The sequence below is a fragment of the Echiichthys vipera genome (assembly GCF_963691815.1).
Source record: "Echiichthys vipera genome assembly, chromosome: 4".
In the NCBI taxonomy this organism is placed as follows: domain Eukaryota; kingdom Metazoa; phylum Chordata; class Actinopteri; order Perciformes; family Trachinidae; genus Echiichthys; species Echiichthys vipera.
The window spans coordinates 24,338,054-24,348,543 of NC_139829.1; the positions used below are offsets into that span (position 1 = coordinate 24,338,054).

Sequence of the window (10,490 nt, forward strand, 5' to 3'; positions counted from 1 at the left end):
AGCAGCTCATAAGCATTAAGCATCCAAAATTCAAATGTGCTTTATTGGCATGATTAGTATCGTACTGTATTCCCAAGGCATATTGCATATGGTTTGTAATGTAAGTATAATAAAACATATATATATTAGTAATGCAACTGTGATAAGAGTGATACAGTTTACGAATTGAATGTTATTGAATCTATAACCATAGATTAAACAAGATAGATATAATTATTAAGCATAGGTGTCACAAAGTGGAGTCAGTGGAAAATGCATGATGACAGAGCCCGTCGTACACCGTGGAAACTAACAGTAAAGAGGGGACAACGGAGGCATGGATTCAACAGGCTATAAACCAGAGCTCTTCAACCGGGGGTCCTGCAAACTGTTCGACAATCTTTCCAAGGTTTTTTTTTTCTTTTTAAAATATGTCTGAGAACATACATTACCATTGATTGCACATTACATTTGTGAAGAAGAAAAAGAGCCTATTCTGGCTTATAGGCACTAAGGTAGCCATACACAGATACAATTGAGCTGACGGATTCAATGTGCCTTCCAAATGTACGTTTAACATTTACATATTATGTCTAAATAAATGAATATGTCAATTATGATAATTGCAACATCTTAGTATTGTATGCACCATCAAAAGCTGTGTGTATAGGATTTAGGGCCCACTGGCTGTTAGTTAAATGTGCAACGCAATTTAAACTCAACTTAAAACAATATTTGCAGTAGGGGGACCCTACTTTATCTCTCTTTCAACTAAGGCAGGGGTGTCAAACTTAAACTCACAGTGGGCCAAATTTAGAAACTGGGACAAAGTTGCGGACCAAACTCAATATATAAATAAAAGACTGCAAATGTGCATGTGTTCCCTTCTCTCCAGATGTGTTGAACCTTTCCAGTGCAGGTCCTTGTTCTTGTCGTGGTGTTTCTTCTGTTTTATTCTTTGATTACAGCCACGGTGGCTCTGCAGACGAGACAAACAGCTCTTTACCTTCAGACACAGATCATCTGCACCGCTGCTGAAAGCTCCTGTTCTCCATCTTTCTTTGGGTCGTTTTTGGGGAGGGGTGGATTAAGTGTGTCTGCAGAGACTGGCAGCATGGATGCTCATGTTTGTCAACAGAAAAGTAGACGTGTATGAGCTTTATACTCACGGGCCAGCTCTCACAGAACCTGGATATGATCTTGTGGGCAAAATATAATTACAACGCGGGCCAAATTTGGCCCACGGGCCTGAGTTTGACACCCCTGAACTAAGGGGTCCTTGGCCTAAAAACGTTGAAGACCCCATATATAAACTGTGGACATATCAAGTTTTTTTCCAGGTCCACATTCCAGCAACTAGGTGGCGGTAATGCGCCTTAAGCTTGGTTACAACCTGCTATTAGATGAGAGAGAAGAAGAAGCTGTGCGGTTTCGTTGTCCGGGCGGACTCGGGAACAAAATCAAACGCACCGCGGTTAAAACCAACACGTCACTCGCCGGAGACCTGCCACATACTCGCTAACTAACGTTAACCAGTGGTTAGCATCTGGCTCCCCTGAAATGGCATTTTCCCCAGCAGAAGGTGGACTTTCACTGTTTTGTTAGTAAGTACGACATATTTTAAACGCCACGAATATATAACTTTACTGTTTTGACGCTGCCGATTAACAACAACATGTCAAATTCAGGTCCCCCCCCCGGTCCTAACAGCCAAACACGATATGATAGTCACGTTACGTCCTTTATTTTTTAAAAGCAGTGTTTCTCTGGCGCACTCTCAGTTTGGTAAATATCTGTTTACAGTTTGAATACGTTGAATTCGCCTCTAACAGCAGAAATACATCCAAACGAAGCGAGGACGTAACGTTATGTTCACGACTAGTCAGACCACTTCGTCCAACGTGAGGCCTTTCTCATACTAGACCTCAGAAATTACCTTGCAAATGTTAACACTGCTCACATTTTCCCCTCTAAAAGGTCATGGCGACAGGAGAGGAATACGGAATGGAGCCGTGGAAAAAGCCAAAGCTCCAATCTTCAGCAGACTGATTCGTGATTTATTATTGAAGTGCACCAACACATAGAAGACAACCTGCAGCATGGGGAGGTTGGTTTGCTGTCACATGTGGGAATATGGATTGATTCATGAGCTTCCTCATATCTGACATTTTTAGGCGTACTGTGCTCCTGTTCACCTCTTCTTGCATCTGTTGACAGGATCAGCTTTTCGTGCCTTTTCCCAGCCCCATGGCATTTCAGCCTGTCGTCCCAGGTCCTTCCTCGGCTCCTGATACCTTCCATCAGACAGCTGCTCTTCATTGGCCTGGTGCTCTGCCTCATAGGACTGCTCTACCTGATGCTTGTCACTGGAAAGGGACCCGCCAGCTGGATCAGAGAGGAAAATAACTTCCACAGGTAAATTGCTTCGTAATGTTTATATTATAATGAACACACGCAGTATTGTCTTAACAAGTCCTTGTTGTCCAAAAGGCGCTTGGCAAGGGTGACTGATGTGGATGCAACAGATACAAGCAACCCCAACCTGAACTATGGTCTGGTGGTGGACTGTGGCAGCAGTGGCTCCAGGGTATTTGTGTACTGTTGGCCCCGGCACAATGGTAATCCCCATGAACTGCTGGATATTCGGCAAATGAGAGATCAACATCGCAAGCCAGTGGTCATGAAGATCAAACCGGGTAGGATACACAATGGTTGGCTTCTTGTTGATCAAAAGTGCATTTAATGGAGAGGATTTGAGCATTATTCAACAATTAGAAATTGTTTGAAGGCTCTCAAATGATGAAATATAACACAAACCGTAATGTACTAGTTTATTTACCCACATGAAATACATTTTTGGTCTTTATGCCTTTTCCTTTTAGGTATCTCTGAATTGGCTAAAACACCAGAGAAAGCCAGTGACTACATCTATCCACTGCTGAGCTTTGCAGGCCAACACATTCCCAAAAATAAGCACCAAGAAACACCCTTGTACATCCTGTGCACAGCCGGAATGAGAATCCTTCCTGAAAGGTACAGTCAGGCCTAATGAGCACCGTCTTATAATATATAAATCTGTCCTGCGTCCACATGCCACAGATGTAAATGAACAACACTAACATCCACTGAAAAGAGAAGAGCATTCATGTTTACTGTGCCATACATCTTATGATGACGTTTCTGTGATTGTTTGATCTCAGTCAACAAGAAGCACTTCTTGAGGATCTGCGAACAGACATCCCAGTCCACTTCAACTTCCTCTTCTCTGATTCACATGTGGAAGTGATTTCTGGAAAGCAGGAAGGTAAATAAAAGAAATGATAAGAATAAATAGGAATTATTAGTGGTGTGACGAGACCCTAAGGTCACGAGATGAGACGATACACGAAATTTAGTTCACAAGACAAGATTTTAACACTGTTTTTGACTTTTGACTGATTTTGGTTTCAGCAGAGAACTGTGGTGGTGCTGCAAATGTCATGTCCCTCCCCCAGGCTGTTTCAACACAGCCCTGCCCCCTACCTGTCACCATACAGTCACTGTCTGCTCCACACAGCGTGTTCAGAAGCGCTGTGACGTCCACTACTTGCTCATGTCACATAACGCATACATTTCAATGTAATTATCAACCCACACCCGTGTTTTCACCAGCCTCAGGCCTATATGTGTTTTTAACATACTAACCGTATCTATATTGACTGATTAGCCCAGTCCGTGTGTCACCTGCTGCCAGCTGCCTTAATCGCTGTGCTGGGCGAATAAATAAAGTCAATGAATCAGTTAAATAATGTTAATTTCTTCCCATTGAGCCGACATGAAAACTATTTAGATTTAGTAAATGTCTGTCAGTCAGCTGGTGAAGGCAGGTTATCCAGCAGCTGTCACTCTGCTCAGGAGCAGCCAACAGACGGCAGAGACGGACACGTTCTCTCTAATCGTCGCATACGGAGGCTTCGGGTCCGTCAGGTGCTGACATTGTGACTATAACTTGAAGCCTGATGTTAAAGAAGCTGCGGGGCCACGTGTTGCTGACAGCACTATCTTCTTACAGTACTCTCTTCATACACATTGTTCTTGTCTTATCTGTCACTCTGTTGCTGTTTCCACTTGCTTATTAATATCTGGAGACAACTTTTACCTCTGAGAAATATCATATGTTAATACATCTCGTCACACCCTTATGAGTTATGTATAAATGGAATTATCAGTATGTGCAACTAAAATGTATTGCAGTTGCATCTTTATTTAGATTCATGACTTTCTAAAACATGTTGATTATGTTATATCATGTTTAATACAATGTCGTAGTTCTGATTCATTGCCGTAAAAAGATTTCCGGAAACTTTTCATAAACCAAGCTTAACATGAGAAACAAATGTAGTCCTAAATCAAGAGGTTTACTATTCTCCACTCTATTATGGACTTATAGACTATAAAAAGTAGTGCAAGATTATATATTAACAGTTTTTCATCATTGGCTTTAGGTGTCTATGCGTGGATTGGAATAAACTTTGTCCTTGGAAGGTTTAACCATGTGCAGAACGGTAAGGAGTATTTCAGCAGTGAGCCATTTAAAAAAAAAAGTTCTACCACACAAACAATTATGTAGTAACACAGTAACCACATACTATACTGACTCTGTTGCCTCACTCCTGTCAATCTTTCAAGATGAGGAAGCTGTAGTGGAGGTACACGTCCCAGGCAGCGATCAGCAGGAGGCGCTGGTGAGGAAAAGGACTGCAGGTGTCCTCGACATGGGCGGGGTCTCCACACAGATCGCGTACGAAGTGCCCAAAACTGTAAGCTTTGCTTCTCCACAACAGGTTATTATCCACAACCAATTCTGTTTTTGTGCTGTCTTTGGTTTTTGTCACTCACCCTTTGTTCTTCTCCCTCCTTCCGACCTCTGTCATTCCCTGGTTAAACCCTGTATACACCATTTTTGTCCCGTGGAGAGGATCTGCTCTCCATTCATCACTATTGAAGGCATACTGTAAGCCTGCTGCATGACTCCATAGCAGGATTTCTGTACTGAAACCTTTATGTAGAGACCGTCAAATGCAAAGGAAGCTGTCCATGTCAATACTTTTTTTGTGTGTTGTTTTGATTTATTTACATCAGCAGGCTTGGCAAACACTGCTTGTGCTGTTTTTGCTCTTTGTTTTCCTTATACAACATGATGCCCAATTGAATTCTCACTGTCATCCTGTCCGTTTCAACTTCTGCTGAAGGCTCTTTGATGTTTTGAGACACATTACACTAGACATAACAGTATTTATTTTTAGTAAATGTGGCCTCAAACATAGGTGACTTGCTGCAATAGTCACAACATCACTGCTGTCGTCTATACATGTTAAACAGTTATGCCCAGGCTGATCTTTCTTTGTTGTCTAGGAGGAAGTTGCCAAAAACTTACTGGCAGAGTTCAACTTGGGGTGTGACGCACATCGCACAGAGCATGTTTACCGCGTGTATGTGTCCACCTTCCTGGGTTTTGGAGGAAATGCAGCACGTCAAAGATATGAGGAGAGCGTCATCAGAAATACTGCCACTCGAAACAAGTGAGATCCTCAGCCAGATCACTTTTTTGGGAGGAAATGTTTACCATACCAGTCAGTATACCTAAAGTCTATTTACACTGCGGATTTTCTCCAGGCTCTTAGGTCAGCATATGGGTGAGACAGCAGAGTCTCCTCTCCTGGACCCTTGTCTACCTGCAGACATGCAGGATGAAATTGGTCCATCTCCACAGAAGCTATATCTAAGAGGCACAGGAGACTTTGACCAGTGTAGACAGACTCTCCAGCCGTTCCTCAACCGCACCAATGAGACCCTCACCTCCCTCAGCGGCATCTACCAGCCACCCATCGACTACAACAACAGTCAGTTCTACGGCTTCTCTGAGTTCTACTACTGCACAGAGGATGTCCTGCGCATGGGCGGGGATTATAACGCTTCCAAATATGCCAGTGCTGCCAAGGTAAATGCTACCTAGAAAGAGGACATCTACTCTAATTAGGCATGCCAGATATACCCTCATTACGTCATTTATGATTCCCTAATTATTTGGGAGCAATCGAGGTTATTGATGTCTTATCACTAGAAACTTTCCTGATGTTGCTGTTTGATATTTGCAGAGTTACTGTTCCAGCCAATGGAAGATTCTGAGGGAACGCTTTGACTCTGGCTTGTATGCCTCGCATGCTGATCTTCACAGACTGAAGTAAGACACACACAGGATCCTCAGATCTAACCACTTTGTAACATCCCAAAAAAAACCGCTTCATTAATGGTTTTATGTTTATCCCTGCAGGTACCAGTGTTTTAAATCAGCATGGATGTATGAAGTATTGCACTCCGGGTTCTCTTTCCCAGCCAATTACAAAAATCTGAAAACTGCCCTATTGGTCTATGATAAGGAGGTCCAATGGACGCTTGGAGCTATTCTCTACAGAACACGGTTTCTTCCTTTGAGGTAAGATGGATTTTTCTCTCACATATGCCCTGTTCTTAACCGCTTTACTGATCGAGCTTTAAGTAATCTTAGCCACGCAAAATGATTGTTAAAAATCTGTTCTTTGTTGTAAGTGGAGGATTCCTTAATCTCAAAATGCAAAATGATTGTTAAAAATCTGTTCTTTGTTGTAAGTGGAGGATTCCTTAATCTTCAGAGCTATCTCGCATAACAGTGCATTCTTATTTTGAACATGAACACAGAATTGAAACAATGATCAGTACTCAGGATTGGCTGTATTGTGTTTAGAAGTGAAACAACACTCTGTCAAAGCCTCAAATTATAAACAAGAAATGAAAGTGAATGGCAAAGGGATTACCCAACAAGACTGATACCTTCTAATCTCAGGATGTTATTAATGGACTAGTTGGTCCTGATCCTTTGTATAAGATTGCAGTTTGGCAGATTTGAGCCTAATTAAATGTTGCTCACACAATAAATTCTGCTTTTCTGCCAAGCAGAAATTTCAAGCATGTTTCCAAGAATCTATGTTTTTATCAAGTCAAACTTCCAATGTTCTAAACATAATAAACAGGGCCCTTAACTGAATTTTGGGTCTAATATGTATGTTTTTTTGTTTTTTTTTCTTGCCTCTTCCAGGGACATCCAGCAGGAAAGTCTGAAAGGAGTGCACTCTCACTGGCGGCACAGCTTCTCTTTTGTCAACAACCACTACTTATTCCTGGCTTGTTTCTTCATTGTGTTGTTGTCTATTTTGCTGTACTTACTGCGCCTCCGTCGCATTCATCGGCACACAGCGCAGCGCTGCAGCCCTTCCTCTGTCCCGTGGTTGGAGGAGGGCCTTGGCTCACCCACACTCCCTATCAACCTCTAAACTTTCTAAAGTATAAAGTCTTGAAAGGATGTCTGACTTTCCAAAGCCAATCTCATTTTGCCATCTGCTTGTGCAGTGAGCTTTTGAAGTCTGCTACCCTGAAAACCCTGCTACGAGTTGAAACAGAGATTGTAGTGAGTTTAAACATATGAAGAAGATCGTTTGTGAGTCTTTCAGGCTTACATGAGCCATGAAAATACTTGTGTTTAAGTTATTTTGTTGAATAATGGCATATCTTTTTTTTAGAATCCATGTTTTTGTGTTTTTTTTTGCCTCCAGGTGTTTTCTATTTTATTTCTGAAAGGGACAAACACAATGGTACTTTTGTTCTTAAATACCTAAATGAATAGTTTGTACTTTGAATTTCACAAAGTTTGACTTTTTGGACATTTGCCTTTCTTCATGCCTTTTAAGTGTACAATCATGCCTTTTTCTTTTTTCTTTTTATAGTTGATAAATGGTTCAAGCACTTACCATTTCTATAAGAACCTCAAATGCAATACGATTTATAATTAGTGTAAGGAAGACTTATAGTCGAGATGCACATCCCAGCTGGAATGGTCTTTTTTGTGTCTTTTCCAAATTGTTCTGCCTCAACAAGACAAGTAGCCTTTAATAGCTATACTAGTGCAATACATGTCTTGTCACTGTTGAAACTTTCCGAAAACAAATCTTCTCCTTTTGTCGAGAGAATCGTTTTCTCTCAAAGCCCTGCTGAAATTCTTGTGTTGGGTCATCTGACTGTTAAGTTGGATACCGTTGCATATATTTATGTTGGGGCTTCATTTTCAGAAGCTGTCATATCACTGCTGTGAGGGTGTTAATTAGAGCACATGCCCCAGTATTTATAATGAAAATGGTCTATAGTAAAATGTTTGCACAGGTGAATGCAAAATTAAATGTTGCCACATTGCAATTCAGAAATAAAGGTTTTATGGTGCACTGTTTATTTCATAAGGAGGAGATCAGACTAAACAAACGCTGTCTGTATATCCTTAAGTAACGTAAACACCAACCTCTCTGTCACTGAATAGGCAGGAATTTATCCCAGCAGTTATTCAGTTGCCATATCTGCTGAAAAACAAAATGTGTGTATTTATGACAAACAGCGGTCAGTGGATTGTTCCAGTCATCCAGCTCTTGATGTGCTCTGTGTGAGAGCAGAGTTAATACTTGATGCCCTCTGCATGTGGGACACACTAGACCATCCTGTGCGGTCTCTACTTGGTAGTTTTAGTAGCCCTAAATCCTTCCACAGCACTGTCACTTTTGTTCATTATAAAGTCATTATTACACTTACAAATTGTTTTTGTAAACATGTTCACAGTTCTTGTAATACAATGCATTTGGTTAACTTGTCCTGTTAAACATTGGAATCAGAATTTAGACTACATGGTCGAATTAACAGTCCTACGGCTTATATTGAGCCATGCACTTAACAGTAAAGAAGAGAGTTGTAACTATAAACTATATAAGTGTCAAATGGTGCTCACTATACGACTGCTTCTCCACCATAAGAAGTTCGAGTCACAGCTCTGACTGTAGTTTCCCGTTTGAACGTGTGAATACTAGCTGTAGCAACACTGCTTGAACAAGTGGCTCTTTAAGTTGCCAGGCTCCTATAATGCTGAGTCACTGACATGCTACACTGCTCCACCGACACACCCACAGTGACTCTGCAGTGGGCTTTGTGTTTAGAGCTTATGTTTCAACCAGTGGTGATTGACACAGGATAGTTAATCTAGTCCAACTCATTCGGTGTAAAGATCGTTAATACCATTTCTTTCTTTAATAGAATAATGTCATTTACAAATCAAATATTTTGAGCAACAGATGATTCACAAAACTTGAAGAAAAAAATAAAGTTTTAGGTCTCTGTCGTGTTAAAAGGAGTGTGTTGACAGAGCCACCGAATCTTTAGTGTGTTTAGTCGAATCAGCTGACGCAAACTGGATATCAAGGTGAAATTTAAACTTCTGGCCTGCAACAAGAGACCGGACAGTATAAATTATTAAGAAAAAGAGATGTAATTAGAAAAATGTGTGGACGTTCATTTAGCCTCATTAAGACGATTATTTTCTGGGCTTCTTGAACCAATTTCATAGAATAAGTAATTTATTTGAACCGGTGAGGTACGATCAGCCAAATTTGAAAGTGTGATAACAATGTTGCATTTTTTTTTATGTAGAAGCTGAAGCTAAAGCATGGGTGTGGTGCACCCCTTTGCTAAGAGGCTTCTGTCTTTACTCTAGGCTATTTCATATGACTGTTCACATGATGTGGCATAGGGATGTGCAGATCAGTATGTTCAAATTAAGGAGGGTTATAGTTTGCTCACTTAATTATTGTTTAACTTCTTGAATCCACTTTTCATATGTCAGTAATATATTTCATTGTAGCAAGAGGTTTCAGAGAGCCCTTTTGGTCTGTGAGTCCTGTATCCTTTTTTAAATGGTTATCTCCAATTAATAAATTACTATTACAGTTGTTAAACATTTCTATATTGATTACCAGCTGCAACCCATGTATTGTTTTCACTTTGTGAGTCTGTGTGTCTTGTGAGTGTCGTCATGGCTGAATATGGTCTTGGAGACACCTACTGTAGCAGGTACTACCACATATACCCTTTTCGACAAAGACATTTTGAGGGTCGGTTCAGAGACTAGTTTTTCCTGTTTCGACAGCCGAAGAACTGGCTCTCGGCCAGGAAATCTGGTTCCAGAGCAGCACCAACTCTTTGATGGTCTTCAACCAGCCCCACAAATTCTTGCTTGCTTTAAAAAAAAAAAAAATGGTTTTGTGATTATAGAATTTGTGTATTTTATTGTCAATAATTAGACACAGTTCCTTTCAGAAAATCAAAGAACTATTAACTCGGAAAGCAAACATAAAAATGTACAATCCAGTGTGATGGCAGTTTTCAACTAACTTTACAACTTACTTTGGAATTCTTTTCTTTATTTCTTTTTATTTACGATGCATGATCAGTTAAAATGTCTGTCTATCTCTGTTTGTGAGTGTGTCTGTAATTCATATGTCATTACTTATAACTGTCCATCCACATTTGGCGTCTGTGCTGCTGGGGACCCAGGGGAAAGCGGTGTTCAATTTGGTCAATTTGGCCAGATTGTGGCACCATAACTACATAACAATGTTTTGACC

The 10,490-nt window shown here is 40.7% G+C and overlaps 1 protein-coding gene across 2 annotated transcripts; it reads left to right on the top strand.

Moving 5' to 3' along the window:
* Window positions 1–1,466: 1,466 nt before the first annotated feature.
* Window positions 1,467–8,232, top strand: entpd4 (ectonucleoside triphosphate diphosphohydrolase 4). 2 transcript variants are annotated; one of them, XM_083911719.1, is made up of 13 exons: window positions 1,467–1,583; window positions 1,957–2,086; window positions 2,197–2,394; window positions 2,470–2,675; window positions 2,862–3,012; window positions 3,180–3,283; window positions 4,464–4,523; window positions 4,648–4,802; window positions 5,374–5,540; window positions 5,635–5,959; window positions 6,117–6,202; window positions 6,293–6,454; window positions 7,094–8,232. In XM_083911719.1, the coding sequence occupies exons 2-13, from the start codon at window positions 2,079–2,081 to the stop codon at window positions 7,326–7,328; spliced, it is 1,857 nt and encodes a 618-aa protein (XP_083767845.1). In that variant the 5' UTR covers window positions 1,467–1,583; window positions 1,957–2,078; the 3' UTR covers window positions 7,329–8,232. The 2 variants fall into 2 exon arrangements, with proteins under 2 accessions (XP_083767845.1, XP_083767846.1); XM_083911720.1 differs by having other exon boundaries at window positions 4,648–4,778.
* Window positions 8,233–10,490: the final 2,258 nt, after the last annotated feature.

What these genes read in the sequence shown, in the direction of transcription:
- entpd4 (XM_083911719.1), top strand. An exon ending in GAGGAAAATAACTTCCACAG is followed by an intron (nt 2,395 to 2,469) that starts GTAAATTGCTTC and finishes GTTGTCCAAAAG; the next exon opens with GCGCTTGGCAAGGGTGACTG. An exon ending in GCTTTGCTTCTCCACAACAG is followed by an intron (nt 4,803 to 5,373) that starts GTTATTATCCAC and finishes TTTGTTGTCTAG; the next exon opens with GAGGAAGTTGCCAAAAACTT.